Source organism: Tursiops truncatus, chromosome 3 (assembly GCF_011762595.2).
Source record: "Tursiops truncatus isolate mTurTru1 chromosome 3, mTurTru1.mat.Y, whole genome shotgun sequence".
Taxonomy (NCBI): domain Eukaryota; kingdom Metazoa; phylum Chordata; class Mammalia; order Artiodactyla; family Delphinidae; genus Tursiops; species Tursiops truncatus.
The window spans coordinates 163,102,806-163,128,648 of record NC_047036.1 but is presented as its reverse complement, the minus strand read 5'-3'; the positions used below and the strand labels follow the sequence as shown (position 1 = coordinate 163,128,648).

General features: G+C 40.8%; 1 protein-coding gene across 2 annotated transcripts in view; it reads left to right on the top strand.

The window, feature by feature from the left end:
* ADGRE3 (adhesion G protein-coupled receptor E3) overlaps positions 1–25,843 on the top strand; it is a 41,503-nt gene that overhangs the window by 14,986 nt on the left and 674 nt on the right. The window contains exons 4-15 of one of the 2 annotated variants that reach the window (XM_019934017.3): positions 49–204; positions 3,510–3,547; positions 8,053–8,233; positions 10,978–11,094; positions 12,556–12,740; positions 14,837–15,004; positions 16,112–16,309; positions 16,596–16,831; positions 17,444–17,510; positions 17,731–17,822; positions 19,823–19,991; positions 24,064–24,159. In XM_019934017.3, coding sequence (XP_019789576.1) covers positions 49–204; positions 3,510–3,547; positions 8,053–8,233; positions 10,978–11,094; positions 12,556–12,740; positions 14,837–15,004; positions 16,112–16,309; positions 16,596–16,831; positions 17,444–17,510; positions 17,731–17,822; positions 19,823–19,991; positions 24,064–24,159 — 1,703 coding nt within the window. The remainder of the gene's footprint in view (positions 1–48; positions 205–3,509; positions 3,548–8,052; positions 8,234–10,977; positions 11,095–12,555; positions 12,741–14,836; positions 15,005–16,111; positions 16,310–16,595; positions 16,832–17,443; positions 17,511–17,730; positions 17,823–19,822; positions 19,992–24,063; positions 24,160–25,843) is intronic. The other variant, XM_073803212.1, reaches the window with a different exon arrangement.

Here is a 25,843-nt window from a genome sequence, read left to right as displayed (position 1 = left end):
AATAAATCTTTGTCAAATGAATAACCAAATTTCTCCTTTGTGTTCCAGATATTGATGAATGTACACCACCCATTAGTATATATTGTGGTGTGAATGCTGAATGTCAGAATACCAAAGGAAGTTTCTACTGTCAGTGTAAGGCTGGATATAAAGCCCTCTCTGGGAAAGCACAATTCAATAATGCCAATGAGAACACTTGTCAGAGTAAGAAAATTCTTGTCTTCTTGTCTCCTTTCTAATTTTTAATTGAGTCTAACACCAGAAAATATATACTTGTGGTGGGGCCAGGACATGTCTATTTTCTGGAGGGAAATGGGTGATGGAAAGAGGAGGGGAAAAGGAAAGAAGGAAGTTTAGAGAAATAATGGGGTTAAGAAGCCAAGTGAGGGAGTTCCCTGGTGGTCCACTGGTTAGGACTGGGCCCTTTCACTACCATGTCCCTGGGTTCAATCCCTGGTCGGGGAACTAAATCCCACAAGCAGTGCAGTGCGGCAAAAACAAAAAAAGAAGAAGGCAAGTTGGAGATGGAGGTGACAGGGTTGTGGCTGAGAGAAGATTCTTTGAATTGCAAAGTAAAGAAACCCACTCAGGCTAACTTAAGCAGAAAAGATGGGTTTATGATAAAGATGCGTGGAAACGTCTTGGAACTCAACGGCAATAATACAGCTGGGATTATGGAATGAACTGAAGCTGGGGACCAAACACTGTCAGGGCACCCCAGTCTCTCATACTCTGGGTCTGCTCCTTTCCTCTCTTTCATTGCAAACTGCCTTTTCTGACTCCTTGTCCACAAGACAGGAAATCTGGCCACCAACAGCTCCAAATCTTACCATTTTTATTGATCCAACCACCCAAAGAAGGGTCAATTGATTCTCTCTTGGACATAATTGCATATTACTTGGAAATGTACAAATTGGCCCAATTTGAGTCATATGCCTACCCTCAGATCTGTGACCTTGGATAAGCATGATCACTGTCATAGAAATCATATAGATGGAGAAGATCTATACATAAGAAACATGGGACTTGGCAGACTATCCATGAGGTATTGACTACAGTTGAAATCATAAGAGAGAGGGTCTTTAAAGCTAAATTCTAGGAAACTGATTTGTGGAGAAACAATAATACTGATAGATAATATTTATTTCATTTGTACTATGTGCCAGGTACAACACCAAGTGCTTTACATTCATTATTTCATTTATTACATGAGGTAAGCACTGTTATTACAGATAAAGAAACTGAAGCGGGCTTCCCTGGTGGCACAGTGGTTGAGAGTCCGCCTGCCGATGCAGGGGACACAGGTTCGTGCCCCAGTCTGGGAAGATCCCATATGCCGCGGAGCGGCTGGGCCCGTGAGCCATGACCGCTGAGCCTGCGCGTCCGGAGCCTGTGCTCTGCAACGGGAGAGGCCACAACAGTGAGAGGCCCACGTACCGCAAAAAAAAAAAAAAGAAAGAAAGAAACTGAAGCACCCAAAAGTTAAGTAACTTGTTCAAGGTCTGCCAACTAATAAGATGATTTTTAAGATGATAGGCTTAGGTCAGCCTATATTGAGAGTCCACACTCAGCCACTTGCTACACTGCAACATGGGTCTCAGGGAAGCCATAAAAGGGACAACACATGTTTTTTTGGTGCAATAATAATAATAATAGTAATAATCAGTTATTCCTCTTTATCAGTCAAGATCAAGCCTGGAAAACAGAAACACACTAGGTCTTTTAAACATAAGTAATTTCATATAGAGAATTGGTGCTGGTGAAGGAAGAGCTGAGAAGTCAAAAGGACAGTGAAGCAACGCAGGGATTAGCAAGAGCAGAAATCTGTAGCCATCCTGTACCTAGGGAGACAGAAGAGGAAGTGGTATTAGCAGGATCCAAAAGCTGGGTCCATCTGATGAGAGCTGGAAATTTGGAAGATATACAGCCCTCAGAGGGCTATTGCAGGGATTAAATGAGATAGTACCATTTAAAGCATTTAGTGCAGTACCTATAAGTATTTGCTAATATTGCTAGCTTTTCATCTGATTCTCAGGAAAACCAAACTACATTAACACCCCTGCTCCTGTTAGAAAGGTCTGGGAAAGTTCAGGTTTCTCTTTAATATCAAAAGTATGTTGTCCACTAATGGGAGGTGCTCCTGCAAGATTCAGGCCCAGGTTACGCTATTTCCCCAAGTCTCAAGCTGGAGCCCACACCAGGGTCTTGGAGCTGCACGCGCTCCAAGTGTGAGACTGAGGTCCAGGTGGGGAAGGTGACAGAAATGAGCATGGGGTGCGTAGGAAGGGGTTGCTGTGCCATAAGTCCACCACTAATTCAGACAATCAATAAATAGTTGTTACATGAATTAATGAGTAAATGAGTGAAAGAATATGATTGAAGCCAAAGTGAATTAGCGTTTTACTAGGCAGCAGGCACCTCTGTTGACAATGTATAAACAGGCTGAGATTTTGCCTGGGTTATGATGTTAATCTGTTAAACTCACCTTATCTAACAAGAAAGAGAAATGCCTTAGTTATTTTCCTAATTTTAAGACATTTTCTAATTTTAAGAGCTCTTTTATATGGATTGAGTCCATCCAGGGTTAGTTATCACCAAGGTTGGTAGGTCCAAGAAAGCCCTCACAAAAAATGTATACAGCTTTCAGCCAAAAGCATGTTTTTCTATAATGAACGTGGTTTCCAATAACAAACATTTTCAGACTCAGGCTGTAAGTAAAAGTTCTTGAACTCTTAAGACAAAACTTTCAATGTACAGGAAAACTCTTTGCTCTTTTTAGCAAATAGACTCAGCTGAAAACCAAGACACAGAATAAGTATAGATTTAACCTCAGTATGATGGTAACAGGTATGTAAACATTTCCTAGACTTTTCTCGTCTTTCTAAAATAGAGATGATTATCCTCACAACGTACAATACAAGAAGCAATATACCAAGGTCCCATTAACAGCTGAAGATCATAAACTGACATTCTAGTCTCAGTTATAATTCCCAGCCAGGCTGAATTTTAAAACCTGAAGCACCTAATTTTCTGTTTCCTCAGCCATTTCAGTTATAATGTTCAGCCAGGTCTGAATGAAAGAATTTGGAGCTTGCAATTTTCCACTTCCTCTATGCTAAGGTATCTCTACCACAGCAGTATTGACATTTGGGCCCCATAATTCTTTGTGGTCAGAAGCCATTCTGTGCACTGTAGGGTGTTGAGCAGCATCCCAAGCCTCCACCCACTAGATGCCTGTAGCATCCCCCACCCCAAGTCATGAGTGACCACCAAAAATATCTCCAGCCATTGCCAGGGTCCCCTGGAGGCAAAATAAGTTGAAAAACACTGCTCTATGCCACAACAGGGAATTTGGACTCTGATCCCCCAAAAGAGCAAATGACCTTGTCAGGAAACATAAAGTGTATGAGTTCAGACCTTCTAGATACAAAGTTACCCACCTTACCTGCCAACCTCTCCACCCTTTAACTTTCAATTCCGACAGTAACATCCTTTGTTGTCTTTTTCAGAAACCACCCCCTCAGAGACAACCAGTGGCACGAAAAAGGTGAGTGGAAGCTGAATCCTGGAACCTAGTCAGGTAACAAATATTTACAAATCTCAAAGCTAGCAAATGGAGGTGAATACTATATATTATATGTGTGCTATATGTCATATACCATATATATGATAATATAAAATATATGATACATATTATGACAACATATTTTGATATATGTTAATTATAATATGTGTTAATTATATTATTATAATGTTATCTAATATGTATTATGTATAACTATGATATATACATGTACATCACTATGTTTATTGCTACATATCTCACTATAGAGATAGATAGATACAGCATGTATGTAAATAAGGGTGTATGCGTATGTATATATAGGTATGTGTGTGTCTGCCCCCTAAAGAGAAGATCTATCCCAAACCAAGAAAGACAGACTAAGCAAGACTGTATTAGGATATGCTGAGCTGTTGTAACAAAGAGGCCCAAATATCCAATGGCTTTAAAAAGATAGATTTTTATTATTTTCTGACTTATCAGTCCAGAGGCAAGGAATCCAGGCTGGTGAAGGGATTCTGCTCCATGAGTCCATTAAGTGAGCCCATGGTCTTTCCATACTGTTACTCCATCATCCCCTGGCATCTTGTCCTCAACTGCATAGCCAAAGCTGGGTTGCTGCAATGCTGCATTCGTACTGGTGGACAGAGGGAAGAGGGTGCTCAGAGCAAGTTCTCGGGAGTACAAGGTGAAGAAGGGAGAGTAGAGAGAGGGCCTGTCTCCTCATCTACTCACTATATGATATGCTAATAATGTCAGGATAACTTCCTTGGAGACATGTCTTTTTTCTTTCTTTTTTTTTTTGGATGCATTGGGTCTTCATTGCTGTGCACAGCCTTTCTCTAGTTGTGGAGAGCAGGGGCTGCTCTTGGTTGTGGTGCGCAGCCTTCTTATTGCAGTGGCTTCTTTTGTTGCAGAGCATGGACTCTAGGCACACGGGCTCAGTAGTTGTGGCTCACGGGCTCTAGAGCGCAGGCTCAGTAGTTGTGGTGCATGGGCTTAGTTGCTCTGCAGCATGTGGGATCTTCCCGGACAAGGGCTCGGACCCATGTCCTCTGCATTGGCAGGCAGAGTCTTAACCACTGCGCCACAAGGGAAGTCCCTAGAGACATGTCTTAAGGTGACAACCCAGAAGTCGCATATATCATAGCCAAACCTAGCTGCAAGGGAGGCTGGGACAATATGGTCTGTGGTTGGGTAGCATGGCCCAGATAAAATTTGAGGAATTCATTCAATTATTAAAAGTAAGAGGGGGAAATGGATATTGTAGGACAATTAAGAGAGAGAAACCAAAAAGATGCCTGATAGGTAGTAATCATTTAGTGTCTGTAAACTGACTCTGAATTTTAACAAAAAGAATGATCCATGTCTCTGAGAATCTATAGTCTAGCAGAATGGACTTGTCCCTTATTTGCCCTACTCCCCACCCTCACCCTGCTCTACTCCAGAGAAATTGTTCATGCCTTGCCCTCCCAAGCTCCAGGCCTCCAAGTACATGCTGTTCTCTCAACCTGAAACTCCTTTTTCCAGTTCCTCATCTGGCTGGTTCCTCCCATTCTTCCTTACTCAAGACTCAATTCAGGGGACTTCCCTGGTGGTGCAGTGGTTAAGAATCCACCTGCCAATGCAGGGGACACAGGTTCGAGCCCTGGTCCGGGAAGATCCCACATGCTGCAGAGCAACTAAGCCCGTGCGCCACAACTACTGAGCCTGCACTCTAGAGCCTATGAGCCTATGAGTTTAGTTCCCTGGTCTGGGAACTAAGATCCCACATGCCTCGAGGCAACTAAGTCCGTGCACCACATCTACTGAGCCTGTGCTCTAGAGCCTGCACGCCACAACTACTGAAGCCCGCACAGCTAGAGCCCATGCTCTGCAACAAGAGGAGCCACCACAATGAGAAGCACGTGCACCGCAACAAAGAGTAGCCCCCGCTCGCCACAACTAGGGAAAGCCCACGCGCAGCAATGAAGACCCAACGCAGCCAATAAATAAATAAATAATTAATTAATTTAAAAAAGACTCAATTCAGGTGTCGTGTCCTCCTGGATGGCCTCCCTAAACTCCTCCATCTTCGTTAATATCCCCCCACTATGTTCTTACAGTAGGGGATGTGGGGTTTAGAAGTGTAGAAAGAGGTTTGAATCCCAGCACCACAATGGCAAGTGATCCAGAGAAACAGAACCAATAGGGGAAAAGATATAAAGAGATTTGTTATAAGGAATTGGCTGACAGGCCCCGAAATCTGCAGTCGACAAGCTGAAGACCCAGAAGAGTTGATTGTGTAGTTCCAGTTTGAATCCAGAGGTCTGAGACCCAGGAAGAACCGATGTTTCAGTTCGAGTTTGAAGGAAGAAAACAATGTCCCAGCTCAAGGCTGGAACTGTCAGGCAGGCAGGAGGAAAATCCCTTCCTCAGAGTTCTTATTCTAGTCAGGCCTCCAACTGACTGGATGATCCCCAGCCACAACAGGAAGGACAATCTGCTTTACTTCATCTATCCATTCAGATGTTAAGTTCATCCAGAAACACCCTCACAGACACACCCAGAATGATGCTTGACCAATATCTGTGTAACCCATTACCCAGTTAAGCTGAAACATAAAATTAACCATCACGCTCTTCAAGATCAATTTACTCGTCTGTAAGACAGGGGTGGTAATGGCACCCTTGGATAGATGAGCAGTTTAGATGAGATAATATATGTGTAGTATTTAGCACAGTGCCTGACCCAGAATACATGTTCCATCTATGTTATCCATCATTATCTCCGTCAGACTGATAATATTTACATGGTGTGCTGTCACCCTCTAGACAGTGAGCTTCTTGAGGGCAGGAATCAGACCAAGCCCACATTGGGAGTTCAGCAACTGTTCATTGAAGTAATGAACAAATAATCATGTTATCAACAGGAGCATTTCTTTATAAAATGTCATTGCCACGTTCCTCAAAAAATTAAACATAGAATTACCAGGTGACACGGCAATTCCACTCCTAGGAATATACCCAAGAGAACTGAAAGCAGGGACCCAAACCTATACCCGGACAAAAGTATATTTCCAAAAGATGCATACATCCTTATTTCATAGCAGCACTATTCACAATAGCCAAGACATGGAAACAACCTAAATGTCCATTGACAGATGAATGAAGAAGATGTGGTATATATATACAATGGAATACTACTCAGTCATAAAAAGAATGAAATAATGCCATTTGCAGCAACATGCATGGACCTAGAGATGATCATACTAAGTGAAGTCAGTCAGACAGAGAAAGACAAATACCATATGATATCACTTGCATGTAGAATCTAAAGTATGACACAAATGAACTTATTTACAAAACAGAAACAGACTCATAGACATAGAGAACAGACTTTTGATTGCCAAGGAGGGGGGAGGGCAGTAAGGGAGGTACGGAAAGTGAGTTTGGGATTAGCAGGTGCAAACTATTATATATATTGTAGAATGGATAAACAACAAGGTCCTACTTTATAGCACACAGAACTATATTCAGTATCCTGTGATAAACCATAATGGAAAAGAATATGAAAAAGAATGTATATAAAACTAAATCACTTCGCTGTACAGGAGAAATTAACACATTGTAAATCAACAATACTTCAATAAAATAAAGAAAAAGAAGAAAAAAAGAAGAAAGAAGAAAGCAGGGACCCAAATAGATACTTGCACACCTATGTTCTTAGCAGCACTATTCACAATAGCCAAAAGGCAGAAATGGCCCCAATGACCATCAACAGATGAATGGATGAATAAAATGAGGTATATCCATACAGTGGAATATTATTCAGCCATAAAAAATTGAAATTCTGATTCCCACTACGACATGGATGACCTTAAAAACATTATGTTTAGTGAAAGAAGTCAGACACAAAAGATCACATCGTGTATGATTCCATTTATATGAAATGTCCAGAATAGGCAAGTCCATGGAAACAGAAAGCAGATTCGTGCTTTCCAGAGGCTTGGGGAAGGGAGAATGGGGAGTAACTCTTTAATGGGTTTTATCTGGGGATGATGGAAATGTTTTAGAACTACATAGAGGTGATGATTCCACATCATGAATGTCCTAAATTGTCACTAACTTGATCCCCTGGGGATCAAAATCACCCCCAGTTAAGAACCACTGGTCTATTTCTAGAAACCTTACCACTTCCTTGTTGGTAAAAGATGTTCATAATAACTAACACTTATATGGTGTTTACCAGGCACAGACACTGTTCTAAAAACGTAGCATCTCTTCACTTATTTACTCTTCCCCAAAACTCTATGGGGTCTTAGTTCTGTCCTCATTCTAAACAGGGTATCTGAGGCACAGAGCGATTGAGTGACTTTCCCAAGGTTGCTCAGCAGGTGAATGGTGGGGTCAGGAGTTAAACTAGTTGTCTGGCTCCAGCACCTGCTTTCTTGTGTTTTCTTCTGACCCTCTGTCAGATTGGATTTTTTTAAATTCTTTCTCTCTTCAAAGTTGCAACAGGTTGTTGAGAATATCAAGTCACTTCTCACCAATGAGACTGTATGGGGAACGGAAAAGACGAAAAACACAACCACGTTCACATCTATTCTCCAGAAAATTGAATCAGTTGTTCTAGAAGCTGCCTTGAAAGCCCCAGACCAAAAACTCCAGAAAGTCCAAAACCGTACTGTGGGTAAGAAGACAATAAGGCATGATACACACAGGGTGTGGTTACTAACTGGGGTCTGGATTGAGCAATTAGAAAAGTGAATAAGTACTGCCTGAGTCCATTACCATAAAATTCTAGAAAATGCAAACTAATCTATAGTAACAGGGAGGAGAGGAAAGGTGAAGGGATGAAAAAAGGGCATGAGAAAAATTTGGAGAAATTGTTGGGGGTGTTAGAAATGCTCTCTACCTTGATTGTGGTGGTGGTTTCACAGATGTATACACTCAATGAAACTCATCCAGTTGTACACTCTAATACATGCAGTTTTGTGTACATCAATTACACCTCCATAGAGCTGTTTTTAAAAATTGCCAGTGGGGGAAGTCCCTGGTGGTCCAGTGGTTAGTACTCAGTGCTTCCACTGCCAGGACCCGGGTGGATCTGGGAACTAATATCCCACAAGCCGCCTGACATGGCCAACAATTTTTTTTAATAAAAATAATTTTAAAAAATTAAAAAAAAATTTTAAATAGATAAAAATTGTCAGTGGTTTCTAATCCTGAGTCTGGGATTCTGGCTTGAAGTTAGGTTTTTGGTTTTTTTTCAACCAGTGCTTACATAACTCAACAGCACACGTCACAGGGATGCTACTTAAACCATCCCAGAAGGAACATCTTACTACATATTTTTAAAATAAAAATACTTTTATTAGGGAATTCCTTGGTGGTCCAGTGGTTAGGACTCGGCACTTTCACTGCCGGGACCTGAGTTCGGGGAACTAAGATCCCGCAAGCCACGCAGCGCAGCCAAAAAAAGAAATACTTTTACTATACTAGTCATACATATTCATTATATATCTATGTGATGAGATGATATGTCAATTAGCTTGACCTTGGTAATCGTTTCACTATGTATATGTGTGTGTCAAGTCTTCATACTGTACACCATAAATATATACAATTTTTGTTTTTGAAAATAAAAATAAATAAAATACCATAGCAAAGCCAAGTATTAAATTTTTTAAAAATTAGGAAAAAACATGTACACAAAACCAAATTGAGACCAGCCAAATCTGCCCACAACCCAATCCTCCAATCTGATACCCATGTAGTTACATGTCTGATGAAGAGACACATGTTTGTTGTGTATGTTACAATTTACATACGGTTGCACAACCTGCTTTCTCACTCACTACATTAATAACATCTTTCCATGTAAGTCATATACATCATCATTACCTATGTTACTGTCTTCAATGGCTTATAGAGTTACATTGTATATATAATTTATTTATCCTATATATTTATTTATACTATAATTTATTTATTTCCCTATTCTGGTAAATGCAGGTTGTTACCAAACAACCCTGCGACAAAGACCATTGAAAATTTATCTGTGTGTTTGTTTGATGTTTTCTTAGGATAAATTCATAGAAGAGGAATTGTTAGGTCAAAGGGAAAAAAACATTTTATAGACTTTTGATACATATCACTATATTGGCCTCCAGAAATGCTGTTTGCTGTGCTTTTTATTCAGCTCAGAGATGTCAGTGTATTTGTGTATGCCTAACTAACCATTTTGTTTTACCAACTTGCATGATAAAGTACTTTATACTTTATAAAAATAATAATTTTTTAAATTGCTTTAATAAAATAAAATTCAGTGTCTAACCTTCCTGGGAAACCAGAATCTGCACAATTTCTTTCAAAATTAAACCAGATTACGAGTAACTCTCATCTTTCCTGATTTGGCCAGTTCCTAACTGTTTAATCGATGACCAGTACCCTTACCTCAGGGGCTTCAGTCTTTTCATCTATAAAATGAGATAATAATGCTGCATATAATACACTTACAACTAGGGCTGGTAATTGCTATAACTTTGATTATTCTACTTTCCACTCTTTAGTATTATAAAGTTTTATTTAAATAGTATCATTTTTTATATTCCTATCTACTTCATAATAGTATCATTCTTTAAGTGCTATTTTGTTACTTGCTTCTTTTTAACTTTTTTTAAACGTAAAAAAAGGAGACATAATAAGCCTACTGCACTCATCATCCAGATTGAATAATTTCCAACTCATGACCAGTCTCAGACTCTCTGATTTTTAAGATAAATATTTTCATGAGCTTATTTCCTGCTCTTTTTTTTTTTTCTTTTGGCCATGCCATGTGACTTGCGCGATCTTAGTTCCCCCGACCAGGGATCAAACCCCTGCCCCCTGCAGTGGAAGCGTGGAGTCCTAACCACTGGACCGCCAGGGAATTCCCTTATTTCCTGCTTTTCTGTGACTTCATTTTTATTGGAAGCATGGTTCCCCATTAAAGAGATAAGCCATAACTTATTTAATCAGTTCCTTCTTAAACATTTAGGTCACTTCCCATTTTTCACCATTATCGTCTTTGCTGTTGTGAAATTAGCTACAACTTTCTTGTAGCTAATTCTGTCCTCTTATCCATGATTGTTCTCCTAGAATAAATTCCGAGAAACAGAATTGTTGCTTCAAAGACAATATGCTAGAGAATATTATTTAAGAACTTGGTTTCAGGAGTTAGAGTCGTACTTAAATTCTGAACTTCAGTTTCCTCATCTGAACAATGGTTCCTCATGGCGTTATATGATGCTGTTATAAGATGATGATGTATAAGGATCTTAGTCCAGTGCCTGGCACATCTTAGACATTCAGTAAATTTGAGCTGTTTGTGTAGCTATGCACATTTTTAAAACTTATAATAATGGTAAGCTTGCCCGTTGTTTTTCCTACCAGCTGTTGAAACTCGAGTTGTTACAGACAATTGCTCCACAGGAGTCATCTTCAACTTGAGCGCCCTAATGAACTCCATGAATATCAGCTGCAGTGACATCATCCAGGGAAATACACAAGGTACATGTGGTGGCTGCATGCAGAATCCCTAAGACATGCAGAGCAATATCACTGTGTGAGTAGTAAGGAAAGGTCCACAATAGGCTCCTCCCTAATGGGTCTGTTACCCTAAAACTGTGTCATTTGAGTCTTTTCCTTAAAAACAAAAATCTTCTTAAACTAGAGGCTTTCTATTCTTCAGCATGAAAGAGGCTTCTTTGCAGTTGAGGGGCTGTTCTACCTGGGTCTCAGTTTAGGTTCACTCAGAAGCAGTCCATGGACAAGTATAAGGAGTTCAGTTGTAATGATTTTATTTGGGAGATGATCCCAGGAAGCATCAGTAGGTGTATCAGTCAGGGTTCTCCAGAGAAACAGAACCAGTGGGGGCTGTGTGTGTGTATGGAGAGAGAGACAGGGACAAAGACAGAGATTTTAAGGAATTAGCTCCTGTGATCGTGGAGGGTAGCAAGTCTAAAATCTAGCCAGCAGGCTGAAGACCCAGGGAAGAGTTGTTGCAGCTTGAGTTGCTCCGCAACAAGAGAAGCCACCGCAATGAGAAGCCCGCGCACCACAACAAAGAGTAGCCCCCACTCTCCACAACTAGAGAAAGCCCGCACGCAGCAACGAAGACCCAATGCAGCCAAAAATAAAATAAATAAAATAATTTTTTAAAAAAAGTAAAAAAAAAGAATACCCAATGTAGGATACCATTTATGTGAATTTTTAAACACAGAAAACAATACTGTATATTATAATGGAAACATGCTTATGTAGTAAAATTACAAATGTATTCATGGAAAGGCCACACTTCCACTTCAAGTCCGTGGTTATTTCTCGAGAAGGAAGAAAGAGAATGAAATAATAGTGGGATCTTTAGCCATATCTAAAACATTTTATTTCTTAAAAAAATACATAATTCTGAAGCCAATACGACAAAACTATAATATATTTTAAATCCGAGTGTAAATGTCTGTATGTCTTTTTTATAGTTTTCTAAGTGTTTGAAATATAAGTTAAACTTTTTTAGAAAATAAAGATGTTTTCAAAGAATTCACCATTTACCACATGCTTGGCACTGTGCTAGGAGCCCTGTGGTTTCCAAATGAAGTATCCGGTATTAGTTACTCAGTACGTTTAGTGCCTGTTGGAAAAATAGGATTAATCCACAGGAAATAATTAATGGACAGTTGAATTCTCTTTGGCACGGCAGGGACTGCACTTGAAATACGAATTTGGAGAAAGACACATCAAGCTGCCAGAGGATCTAGGGAAGACTTCCCAAGCCAGAGGCTGGGTTGGAGATGGGTCTTTGAGGAGGAGTTGTGAATATTTGGGTAGGAAGAGCAGGAAAGGAAAAGTAAACATCCTAGACACAGCTGAGCACAGGGGTGGCGATCATGGGAGTCTGTCAGGTATGGAGTGGGAAAGGGCAACAGAAGGAATGGTGGCACTTTTTAAGACTCCATTATTCTGTTTCCTCAGGTCCCAGTGCAGTTGCCTTTATTTCATACTCTTCTCTTGGAAACATCATAAATGCAACATTTTTTGAAGAGGTGAATGAGAAAGATCAAGTTTACCTGAACTCCCAGGTAGTGAGTGCCGCTATTGGACCCCAAAGGAACACATCTCTCTCCCAGCCTGTGACTCTAAGTTTTCAGCACCTGCAGGTGGGTGAAAGCTACAATTTGTACTTGCTTAGGTTTCATGGATGTTAGACCAAACAATTTTTAAATACTCCCAAGTCAATCATTCTGGACCTGCACTGTGCAACATCATAGCCAGGAGCCAACTACAGTTATTGAGCATTTGAAATATGGTGAGTCTGAACTGAGATTTTGAAGACTTAGTATTTCCAGGTTTAGATTCAGTATTTCCAGACTTTGAAGACTTAGTAAGAAAAACAATGTGTTAAGCATCTCAATAATTTTACACTGATTACATGTATTGATTTATATTGACATATTAAAAGATATTATTTTGAATATAGTGCTTTAAATAAAATATTTTATTAAAATTAATTTGACCTGTTTCTTTTCCTTTTTTTTTTTTTTTTTTTTTCGGTACGTGGGCCTCTCCCTGCTGTGGCCGAGCACAGGCGCAGGCCCAGCGGCCATGGCTCACGGGCCCAGCCGCTCCGCGGCATATGGGATCTTCCCAGACCGGGGCACGAACCCATGTCCCCTGCATCGGCAGGCGGACTCTCAACCACTGCGCCACCAGGGAAGCCCTCTTTTCCTTTTTTAATGTGGTAGTAGAAATTTTCAAATTACATAAGTGACTCATATGATATTTCTCTTGGGCAGCATCATTCTAGTTCGTGGAATTTTTTTAATTGCCGGTACCTCCTACATCTGTGAAATTTGAACTGAGACATAGTGTTTATTCTTGCACAAAAGCCTGGAATTAATTATTAAGACTACATAATTCAATCAGAAGAAAAACTTTTATATAATTCATTGCCTTTTCCCATTCTCTGCCCAAACTCTTAAAGGCAGGAGGGTTAATAGCCAGACATAGTAACTGTTTAGAAAGTAAGAGTTGAAAGAAATCTTGCCGTTTTTTTGACAACATGGATGAACCTTGAAGACCTTATGGCCAAGTGAAATAAGTCAGACAGAGAAAGACAAATACTGACTGATCTCATATATATGTGGAATCTGTAAAAACAAACTCATAGAAACAAAGGACAGATTGGTGGTTGCCAGCGACAGAAGGTGGGAGAAAGAGGTAATCGTGATCAAATGTTACAAACTTCCAGTTATAAGATGAATAAGTTCTGGGGATGTAATGGAGAGAATAGTGACTCTAGTTAACTCTAGTTAACAATACTGTATGGTATATTTGAAAGTTGCTAAGAGAGTAGCTTTTAAAAGTTTTCACCACAAAATAAAAATTGTAAATATGTGAAGTGATGGATGTTAACTAACCTTGTTGTAATAATCATTTTGCAATATATACATATATCGAATCATTACATACACCTTAAACTTACACAATGTTATATGTCAATTAAATCTCAATAAGGCTGGAAAAAATAAATCAAACTTTTTTAATTTTTAAGAAAATAAGAATTAAGTGGGAGAAGGTGAGGAAAGGTAGGTTTTCTCCATCTGATGCATAAAATCTAGGAATGGAATTTTTGATGTATGGCATGGAGCAATGGAAGTGGAGCAAGATATCTGGGGATGGTCCAGTGGATTATCAAAGGAGATACAGCCGCCAAATAGGATAGCATCCAACTCACATCCTTGGCCCGATCAAGTGTTGCTATGGACATCCTGGGGGCAAAAAAAAAAAAAAAGAGAGATTGAAAACTAACTTTATTGTCTCCTGGTAATGTTTCTTCCCTACACTACCCCTGTCATTGTATGAGCAATTATTGTGTTGTAAGCGGTCAGGGCAGAATTGATGTGAAGACATCAGGGAAATTTGGCTTAGAGAGTATTTGGGAGAAAAATTTAAGTGAGCCTTATACTCTATTTTTATTTGACTCCCATGTTGGAGGATAAAGTCCTGAAGCCAATGACATCTTGTAAAATTCTGGCTCCCAGAGAGAGGTGGGTTCATTTTCTGTTATGTGGAATCCCAATAGAGTTGGGACTACGCGGACAGGTTCCTGGTGGTCATCCTCTTCACTTAAAATAGAAATTACCTGATCTCTCCTAACCCATGGTGTCACCTCTTTGCACCCCACCAGCATAGACTGACACTCTGAGAGCAGTCCCTCCCAAGGAAGGACATGATGAGCCTGTTCTATTTTCAGATAAAGTCCAGTATCAAAAAGGTCTTCTGCGTCTACTGGAAAGGTACAAAGGAGGGCGGCCACTGGTCCACGGAGGGCTGTTTCCTGATACAAGCAAACAAGACTCACAGTATATGCAATGCCACTCACCTGTCCAGTTTCGCTGTCCTCATGGCCATCGACACACAGGTATGATGTAAACATTGAATTCCTCAAGCTAATCCTTTTGGAGGCCCTGCTTAGGTGGCCATAAATGCTATAAGGAAAATTTTTAAAGAGCGTGTGTCTGGAGTGATTGCAGAAGTGTGCTACTTTAGATAACATGGTTAGAGGAGAATTAACTATTCAGGCTGAAATCTGAATATTAAGTCAGTGGGGTTACAATGTGGGTGAATCTCAAAAATATCATGCTGTGTGAAATAAGTTAGACACAGAGGCCCACATATTGTAGGATTCCAGTTATATGAAATGCCTAGAATAGGCAAATCCATAGAGACAGAACAAATTGATGGTTTCTAGGGGCTGGGAGAAGGGGAGAAGTGGGGGTAACTTCTTAATGGGCATGAGGTTTTATTTTGGGGTGATTCAAATGTTTTGGAACTAGAGAGAGGTGGTGGTTGCACAACACTGTGAATGTACTAAAAGTCACTAAATTGTACTGTGTAAAATGGTTAGTTTTATATTATTTGGATGTTACCTCAATGAAAAAAAAAAGGTTTCAGGGAAGAGCATCCCAAAAAGAGATACACGTATGTGTCAAGGTCCTGAGAGAGAACAAACTTGGTGTGTTCCAGAAATAAATGTGGTTGGAGCAGAGTGAATGAGAGGGAAGTGGAAAAGTTCAGGTTGGAGAAAAGGGCACAGGGAAAATGCATCAGACTTCAAATGCTATGGTCAGGAGTTTGGATTTCATTCAAATTACAATGGAAAGGCAAGAGGGAATTTGAATCAGGGATGCTGCATACTCATGTTATTAGAAGAAATCTCTGGCTCCTGGGTCAAGAATGGATGGTGGTGCAGCAGGAGTGGACTGGTAGAGAGATGATGGTGGTCAGGATTTGGGTGGCAGCAGCAAAGGTGGTGGGAGAAGGTCAGACTGGACACATATCCTAGACGAGGGGTCAGAGTACTGATAACATAGGCTGGGTGACAGCATACAGGAAGTCCTGCATCCCTCCCCTCCTTGCAGAGCTGAAGGTGATCTGCCTATGTTGGGATGCCACATTCCAAGGGGTGGGGGAGTATAATCCCAGAGCAGGAAAGGGTGACTGTGATGTCCTCTCTGATGTGTCCCAGGAGAAGGATCCCACACTGACTGTGATCACCTATGTGGGGCTGAGCCTGTCTCTGCTGTGCCTCCTCCTGGCAGCCCTCACCTTCCTGCTGTGCAAAGCCATCCAGAGCACCAGCACTTCGCTCCACCTGCAGCTCTCACTCTGCCTCTTCCTGGCCCACCTGCTCTTCCTAACAGCCATCGATAGAACTGAGATCAAGGTACTTGTACTGTCCCAAAATACCCCTGCCCTGCCTCCAGTGTTTGCTGAGTTCATGGAGCCATGCTGCATTGGACACCTTAATAAAATAGCCTTGGGCCCCAGAGGGAGGTTGGGGGAGATGTACCAAGGTGAGTAGTGCTGCCGTTGATTATCAACCACCTTTACCTTCAATGACCTTGGTCTAATACCAGGTGTTCTGAACTCAATGTCAGTATAAAAGAGACGCCCTGGGGCCATGCTCCACCCTGACAATCCCTCCTGGTGACACCTTCCTCCTTCCCCAGGTGCTATGTGCCATCATTGCAGGTGCCTTGCACTATCTCTACCTGGCCTCCTTCACCTGGATGCTGCTGGAGGGCCTGTACCTCTTCCTCACTGCACGCAAACTGACGGTGGTCAACCACTCCAGTATCAACAGGTTCATGAAGAAGCTCATGTTCCCAGTGGGCTACGGAGTCCCGGCTGTGATCGTGACCATTTCCGCAGCATCCAGGCCTCATCTTTATGGAACACCTGATCAGTGAGCTTGACTCTCACCCTGTGCCCTGGACATATTTGAGGGCAGTGTTAATAGTGATGATTGGGATATTCACATCAAATGCACTCTACTTTCTCCTTGAGTATAAGGGTTCTAATCTCTTTCCCAGTGAGGCGGGGAAAAATGATGTAAGAGGCTCTGGAAGGGGAGATTTTTTTTTTTTTTTTTTTTTGCAGTATGTGGGCCTCTCACTGTTGTGGCCTCTCCCGTTGCGGAGCACAGGCTCTGGACGCGCAGGCTCAACGGCCATGGCTCACGGGCCCTGGAAGGGGAGAATTTTGCAGTTAGGTCCCAACTTTATCTCTCCCATAATTTGTGACCTCAAGTCCTTAATTCTCAGTCCCCTCATTAGTGAAATGGGGATAATGGTCACCTCCATGGTCCCACCTTCAGAATACTAGTGTGAAAATTTAACAGGACTGTGCCTGTAAAATGTAGCAGTAACACATGGTAGTGAACAATTAAAGCCTTCATTGTCAGCTGACATTTTCAGGAGACATTGGAAAATTCTCTGTTAGGAAAAGGTGTCATTTCATATCCATTTCATGTGCTTTCTCTGATCTCTCTTTGCGTCCCTTTTCCCATTTTTCCCAGCTGCTGGCTCGGCCTGAAGCAGAAATTCATCTGGGCTTTCCTCGTCCCCGTCTGTGCCATTATCTGTGTGAGTGAATATGTGGCTCTGATGTTCCTGACCTAAGAAGAAGCACCAGACATGGGTGCAAGATAGCACAAGGGACATATATTTTCTCGGTTGTATGATTTGGTTTTTCCACCTGCTACCAATTCAAACCCATGTTCAGGGAGGTAGGAGTTGTGTACAATTTACAGTGGACATAGTACATCTTAACTTGTATTCTACATGGTCTGTGTCATTCCTGCAGGTGAATTTTGTATTTTTTATCTTGGTTCTTTGGATTTTGAAAAGAAAACTTTCCTCCCTCAACAGTGAAGTGTCAACCATCCAGAATCTAAAGTAAGATGAAGCAAGTGGTATTTTCTAACCCTCTTTTCCTCTACTCACTTCCTACTGGTCCCTCCTACATATTGACACAGACATACACCCCACAGCCAGGCTCTAAGGACTAGCAAGACCACTACCATCTTCCACTATCACAATTAATGAGAAGCTGTATTCACTAGAGTACAGGCTAAATTTCTGTGACTCAAAAATGGGAGTGAAATAGAAGTTTATTTCATTCTCACGCCACAGGCCAGAGGTAAACAGTCCAGGGCTAATGGGAAGCTCGGCTCCACAGAGTGATCCAGGGACTCACGTTCTTTCTATTGTGTTGCCCCACCATCCCCTAGGATGTTGTCTTTATCAGTATCCCATATGCAGGAAGGAGTTGACATGAAAGTTGCAAGTTCCACATTTGCTCATATCCCATTGGCTAGACCTTGGTCACATGGTGACACCTAGCTGCAAGGGAGCCTGGGAAATGTAGTCTCTAACTGGGTAGCCCTGTGTCCTTGATAAATCTCAAAAAGCGAAGCGATCTAACACTAAACGGAAGAAGAGGAGAATGGAAGAATACAGCTTTGGCCACACAGCACAAGAGGCAATAGGTTCAGGGAGGATTTAGGTTAAAATATATTTTGTATAATACTATTTCAAAAAACTGGGAACTATGAGTATTTCTTTTATTTTTCAGCATCCATCTTTTTTTTTTTTTTTTTTTTTTTGTGGTACACGGGCCTCTCACTGCTGTGACCTCTCTCATTGCAGAGCACAGGCTCTGGACACGCAGGCTCAGCGGCCGTGGCTCACGGGCCCAGCTGCTCCATGGCATGTGGGATCCTCCTGGACCAGGGCACAAACCTATGTCCCCTGCATTGGCAGGAGGACTCTCAACCACTGCACCACCAGGGAAGACCTCAGCATCCATCTTAATTTGACATGTAATTTGTTGAGGTTTTCATTGTAATCACAACAATAACACATTTGTTATTTGTTCATTACTTGTCAAAAGTTTTCAAAATATATAAAGTTAAAAGTGAAAGTTGCTTACTCCCTCTTTTCCTGCTACTTTTACCTCCCAGGGAATCCAGGGGTAACAAACTGCATGATATGATATGTCTGATATTTTCCCAGGACTTTTTCTGTGCATTTTCTGTAGAACAGACAGACTTACATACAATAGCATCACTACATAAATTGTTCCTCAACTAGCTTTTCTCACTTATGTAATATGATATTTTAAAATTAGGAATATATAGATACAAAAGTAGGGTGACCTTACATCTCAGTTTGCCTGGAATGGTTCCAGGTTATGTTTGTTGATGCACTGTAATTATTAAAAACACTCCTTTTTCATTGAAGCATAGTTGATTACAATGTTCTGTTAGTTTCAGGTGTACAAAAAAGTGATTCAGTTACACACATACATATGTATATTCTTTTTCAGATCCTTTTCCATTATAGGTTATTACAAGATATTGAATGTAGTTCCCCTGAATAGCACACGTTTTGACCCCTCCATCTATAAATGATATATAGAGAGAGAGATAAAGAGCTTTATCTTTGCAGTTTTAGAATGCTTTACGTATGTATGGTACTAATTTTGTTCTATATACTGTCCTAAATACTTTACATATGTTAAGGTCTCATTTAATCTTTGCAGCAACCCTATGAAATAGGAGTAGTACAAAGATTAGGGAACTGAGTTACAGAAAAGTAGGGATTCCCTGGTGGTGTAGTGGTTAGGACTCAGCGCTTTCACTGCCATGGCCCAGGTTCGATCCCTAGTCAGGGAAATAAGATCTCCCAAGCCACATGATTTAAAAAAAACAAAAACAAAAAAAAAAACAAAACACACGCCAGACAGTAACTTGCCCAAGGTCACACAGTTAGTGCTGCCTTGGATTTAAACTCAGGCATTCTAGCTCCAGAGTCTTCACCGTTAACAACAATGCTGTAGAAGTATTCATGTCCATCATTAGCTTTTTTACATTATTGATTACTACTTCCCTCAGGATGCTGACACTCAAAGCAACAGCTCAGCTCTTCATCCTGGGATGCACATGGTGTCTGGGCGTCTTGCAGTTGGGCTCAGCTGCCCCTGTCATGGCCTACCTCTTCACCATCATCAACAGCCTTCAGGGCTTCTTCATTTTCTTGGTCTACTGCCTCCTCAGCCAGCAGGTAAACTGTGACCTCTTTCTTTATTGTTTTAAAATTAAGAAACATTTGGAGATACGTAGTTTAATAAACATTCAAATCCACATTCTCTAAATTTTCATAGGCACTTGTGAGTAGTGTGTAAACACTCCCTATATGTTCTCTACTGTGAGATGCTATTGATTGTAAGAAATATTATTTTATTAATGGCTTTCAGAAAGTAAATAATTGCTGCATCAAGGAAATACCATGTTTTTCTTCAACTATCCCATGCGTAATAGTCATCTATTGCCATGTAACAAACAACCTCAAAAATCTCAGTGGCTTAAACACAAACATTTACTTTTCTCATTCTGGAGTCTGCAGGTTGACTGAGGTTCAGCTGATCTTGGCTGGGCTCAGCTTGACCTGGCTCCAGGATGAAGATCATGTTCAGGTCTGTTCTTTGTGACCCTGAGGCTTGGGAGAAAGGGGAGCATCTCCCTAACATAAGTTCTTCTTATAACAATGGCAAAATCACAAGAAGGCAAGCTCTACTGAGCAAGGCCATTTCAAGGTGATTCTGTTTGCATCACCTCCACCAATATTTCATTGGCCAAATAAGATCCCATGTCCAAGCCCAAAGTCAATTGGAGAAAAACACTCCATTCACCACGAAGCTAAGACAGGGTGTAATGCTACTACAGAAGAGTGAATAACTGAGATCAATAAAGCAATCTACCACACCACTTAACATGAATTCTTAAACACATTTCCATGTGATGTATATCCTCTCTACTAATGTTTTAATAGCTCTATAATGAAATTACATAATAATATAGTTTTTCTAACATTTGATCATGAACATTTTCAAATATACGAAAAAGTTGAAAGAATTATGTAGTGAACATGCAATACCGATCACCTAGATTCTGTAAGTAACGTTGTGCTATGTTTGCTTAATCACATATCTGTCCATATACCTACCCTTCTATTCATCTACCCATCCATCCACATGTACAGCCAAAGAAAACTGTAAGCAACTCTTCTCAGTGGATGTATGCACTTGAGTGAGCACCATGCAAAAGACTTATTTGTACTCTTCCCCCAGTTCATCTCAGTGCCTGAGGCATCTCACAGTGTGAGCCTCCAGTTTTTCAAGATATATATTTTGTATTCAATATGGCTACTAAACACAAGCCAATTCATGTGTCTGCAGCTGAACAAAAGAAACAGTGTGCGTCTGACACTTGGGAAATACTGGCTGCTGTGGGCTTGTTGAGATAAATCTCTAAGATGGTTCCTTACTAAGGGGTGCTCAGGGGTAATATGAACTGCATGCTGGCTCTAGAAATGAACCCCAGGCAAGATGCTACCGTGCTGTATACTACTGAACCACGTTGACATACTTCTACTTAGATTTAGTTAAGTTATACTCATCTATAGAACAGGATACTATGCAACTATTAAATATAATGTAAAAGACTGAAACCCCAATGAAACTTGGATCTACATGATCCAGGCCAGGAGGTGCAATGGCCAAATAAAGATATTCCAGCAGCCAGAAGAAATACAAAATCACCCAAGTTCTTTATTTGTACTTCTCAAATACCATGAAGAAGACACATAGTCCAGCTGAGCTTTGTTGAGCTTGGCCACTAAGATTTTGAGGTCGTTTATTACTGCAACAAAACATGTCCTGACTGATATACTTCTTCCTCTTCCTTCTCCTCTTCCTCCTCCCTCCTTCTCCTCCTCTTCCTCTTCTCTCTCTCTCTCTCTCTCTCTCTCTCTCTCTCTCTCTCTCTCTCTCTCTCTCTCTCTCTCTCTCTCGCGCGCGCGCATGCGCTCCTTCCTCTCTCCCTCTTTTCCTCACTCTGCATCCACACGCCCAAAGAACCAAACTAGGAAAGGAAGAACAGCTCCTCTGAGGATAAGAGAGAGGAAGAAACTGAGCCGACAGAGCAGCCACTCCCTAGAGAACAAAGGATGAGCATAGGCATAGACCATTCAAATGTTAATTTTTGTCTGGGCACAAGAATACTTTATGACTGGAAGGATATTCAAAATATATTAGTGACTATATGTGGAATCTAAAATATGATACAAACGAACTTATTTACAAAACTGAAACAGACTCACAGACATAGAAAACAAACATTTTTACCAAAAAGGGAAAGGATGGGCAGGGAGGGATAAGTTAGGAGTTTGGGATTAGCAGACACAAATTATCATATATAAAATAGATTAAAAACGAGGACCTACTGTATAGCACAGGGAACTATATTCAATATCTTGTAATAAACCATGATGAAAAAAATGTGTAAAAGAATATATACATATGTATGTTTAAATGAATCACTTTGCTATACACCAGAAACTAACACAACATTGTAAACCAAATATACATCAATAAAATACATAATTTTTAAATTTTTAAAAATATATTAGTGAAAGAGTAAGTTTCAAAACATTGCTCCAGAAGGGTTCTATTTTGTTTATATAACATATATAAATATTCATTTCTTATGCTATGTTATCTAGTTATTCACGTGTGGGTAATGGTGTATATGGAAAAACACCACTTATTCTCAAGCAATTTTGCCACTCCCGGGGGGACATTTATCAATGTCTGTGGACACTTTTGATTGTCTCAACTAGGGGAAAAGGTACTACTGACAATTAGTTGGTAGAGGCCAGAGTTACTGCTAAACATCCTACGGTTAATAAGATAGTCCCCACTACAAAGGATGATCCAACTCAAAATGTCAGTAGTGCCAAAGTTGGAAACCTTGGTGTAGCAAATGTTGTTGATGACTCTCTCATATCACTTTGGCATTATATTCTACATGCCCAGGGTTGCTTATTGTAAACACCTGTGACTCTGTGCCTGTGGGCTTCTTACTGCCCACAGGACATGCCTGCTTTATACACAGGGCAAGCTGGTGGTGCCAGAGAGTAATGGCCCTTGAGAGCAGCCATCAACCAATGACTGATGGGAGCTGGTAGATAGTTGCCCCAGCTCCCTTGTCCCTGAGGTGGGATGACTCTGAGGTGTGTCCTCTGTTGTCTCCAGAGCCCCCGAGTGGCACTGAACCCCAGATGTCCACAATGGAAAGGATTATGCATCCTTTACTAGCTGCCTTCCCTTCTCAATCTCACTTCCCCACTGATCTACTGGTGTTTCCTGGGATCACCCCTCGAAAGAACTCTTTGCACTAGAACCCTTGTCTCAAGGTCTGCCTCTGGGGGACCCCAAACCAAGACACATGGAAGGATACCACCAAAACATGATCAGTGATTTTTCGCTAGATTGAGCAACTATGTGTGACTTCTATTTTCTTCCTTTGCATATGCATATTTTGTTGAGTTTCTACAACAAATGAAAAAATTATTGTGATAAAGTATATATAACAAAATTTATCATTTTAACCATGCTTAAGTGTACAGATCAGTGGCATTAAATACATTCACCACATTTTCATGCAACAATCACCACCATCCATTCTAGAACTTTTTTTTTTTTTTTTTTTTTTTTGCGGTACGCAGGCCTCTCACTGTTGTGGCCTCTCCCGTTGCGGAGCACAGGCTCCGGACGCGCAGGCTCAGCGGCCATGGCTCACGGGCCCAGCCGCTCCGCGGCATGTGGGATCTTCCCAGACCGGGGCACGAACCCGTGCCCCCTGCATCGGCAGGCGGACTCTCAACCACTGCGCCACCAGGGAAGCCCCTAGAACTTTTTGATCATCCCAAACTGTACCCCTTAGGCAATAATGCCCCATTCTCCCCTGCCAAGCCCCTGGTAACCAGTATTCTACTTTGTCTCAATTAATTTGACTATTATAAGGATCTCATTCATGTGGAATCATACAATATTTGTCCTTTTGTGTCTGGCGCATATATTTCACTCAGTGTAATGTCTTCAAGGTTCACCCATGTTATAGCGTGTGTCAGAATTTTATTCCTTTTTAAGGAATAAATAACATTCCATTGTATGCATATATCACATTTTGTAGGAAAGGTTTTTCATAATGTCTCTCTCGTCTTTCTCACTCACTGACTTTTCTCTTCTCCATTGTTAACAAAAACAATCCTAGCCTTTCCTTTGATGTTCCAGGTCCGAAAGTGGTTTGGTGAAATCATCAAATCTAAATCTGAGCCTGAGACTCATACACTTTCCAGCAGGTTTGGTCCTGACTCAAAACCCAGTGAGGTAAGAAGACTTGTGACTTATTCTAATGTTTTACCCCTTGACACCCCGAACTTCCTCTCCATGTCTTAGTACAAACTCCCTTTCTTGCAGGGTATGGAGAAGAGTTCTTTTCCTGATGACCTGGTTTGCATTCCTCATTCCCATCATACTGTTTCTCAGTGACTCTTCCTTGCCCGCTAACAGTGCTTAAGCTGGCTGTTCAATATATTTCTGTCATTTAAAGTATGGGTACAGCACCACTACCATCTAATGTAGAATCCTTTAGCGGGAGACTTACAATCATAGACATAGCAGAGTGGTCATCATCCCCTGAACTCTCACTGTCTAAAGAGAGGTGGACTAGAGCCCCATGGAGTTAGTGGATACCACAGAAAGGATCCAGGAGAGGAACCCCACCCCAGATGCTCCACATACCTATAGAGGAGGAGTGCATGTGATAATGGGACCTTCCTGGGAGAGGAAATGGTCCTGTTAGAAAGGGAACCTCTCTGGAACTTGGTTGCTGGATTTTCGTCTGTTCTTCCATTGAGCTAACTCAGGACCAATGCACCAAGGAATAAGCTCCCAGTACTATCTGAGACTTCTCTCCACAGTTGTCCCCTAATTGCTCTTTTAGAAAAATGGGAGAATATACTTGTAAGAAACCATGTCACTAGATGAGCCAGATGGGCTCCAAAGCTCAAAATCCATAAAAATCCTCCCAATCTCATTTGGTTTTATGCCTTCCATGTACATGCCTACCACATCTGCTAGCCAAGGAGTCTTAGAATATGTTGTTTTTAAGCTAAACAAAACTGAGAAATTTCTGATACATTGTCTTCTACATTTCTTGAGAAAATATGGGATTTTCTTCAGCCGTGGAAATATTGAGGTCACTGAAGAAACATCTATTCCATACTGGAGGGAGGGAAAGGGAATTCATTCTAAATCTTTCCAAAAGAACCAAGAGGAAAATGGAACCACTTTTAGGACAAAAGTTTTAGGACAGTCACGTCAGCTGATTGGAAAATTTTTTAATATATATTAAGCTTAATCATTCTCAATAAGAGTAAAATGGTGGTAGGTGCTAACCATTGGCTGTGACCTTTGAAACGTTTCCCAGACAATCCAAAATAATAAAGCTGCCAGCACTCCAGCTACTGGTTTCCCACAATGAATAAGAAAGCTTTATTATTATTATTATTATTATTATTATTATTGTTTAACATTGTGGAACTTGAATGAGTATATCTTTTGAAAGGGAATTATATATTATATATTTATATATTATATATTTATAATATATTTTATATGTAGCTGTATTTAAGAAATACATTTGCTTTAATTAAAAGAATTTCTGAAGCTTTTATTTTTTATGCACAGAGTATGAGTAAAAAGCTAACAAAACCCTCTGTCCTTTACAGACAAATTTGATCTTGGGTTAACTTTCTAGCTCTGTTCCCCAGACATTTGATAACATTGGAAGGTCAGCTGTATAACCAGGGAATACTGTTTATGGGAAAAGTCATATGCTTGACTGGGTGGGAAATTCTGTGAATGAACCATAAATACCAGGAAGGAAGGCATAGCTTTGGACTTCCTGCATACAGTGACTCTTATAACTGAGTCAGGAATTCCTATCCTCATGGGCTGTTGTACAAGATATTTGTTCCTCTGGGGGGCCTGAGGCATCTAAACCAAGCTG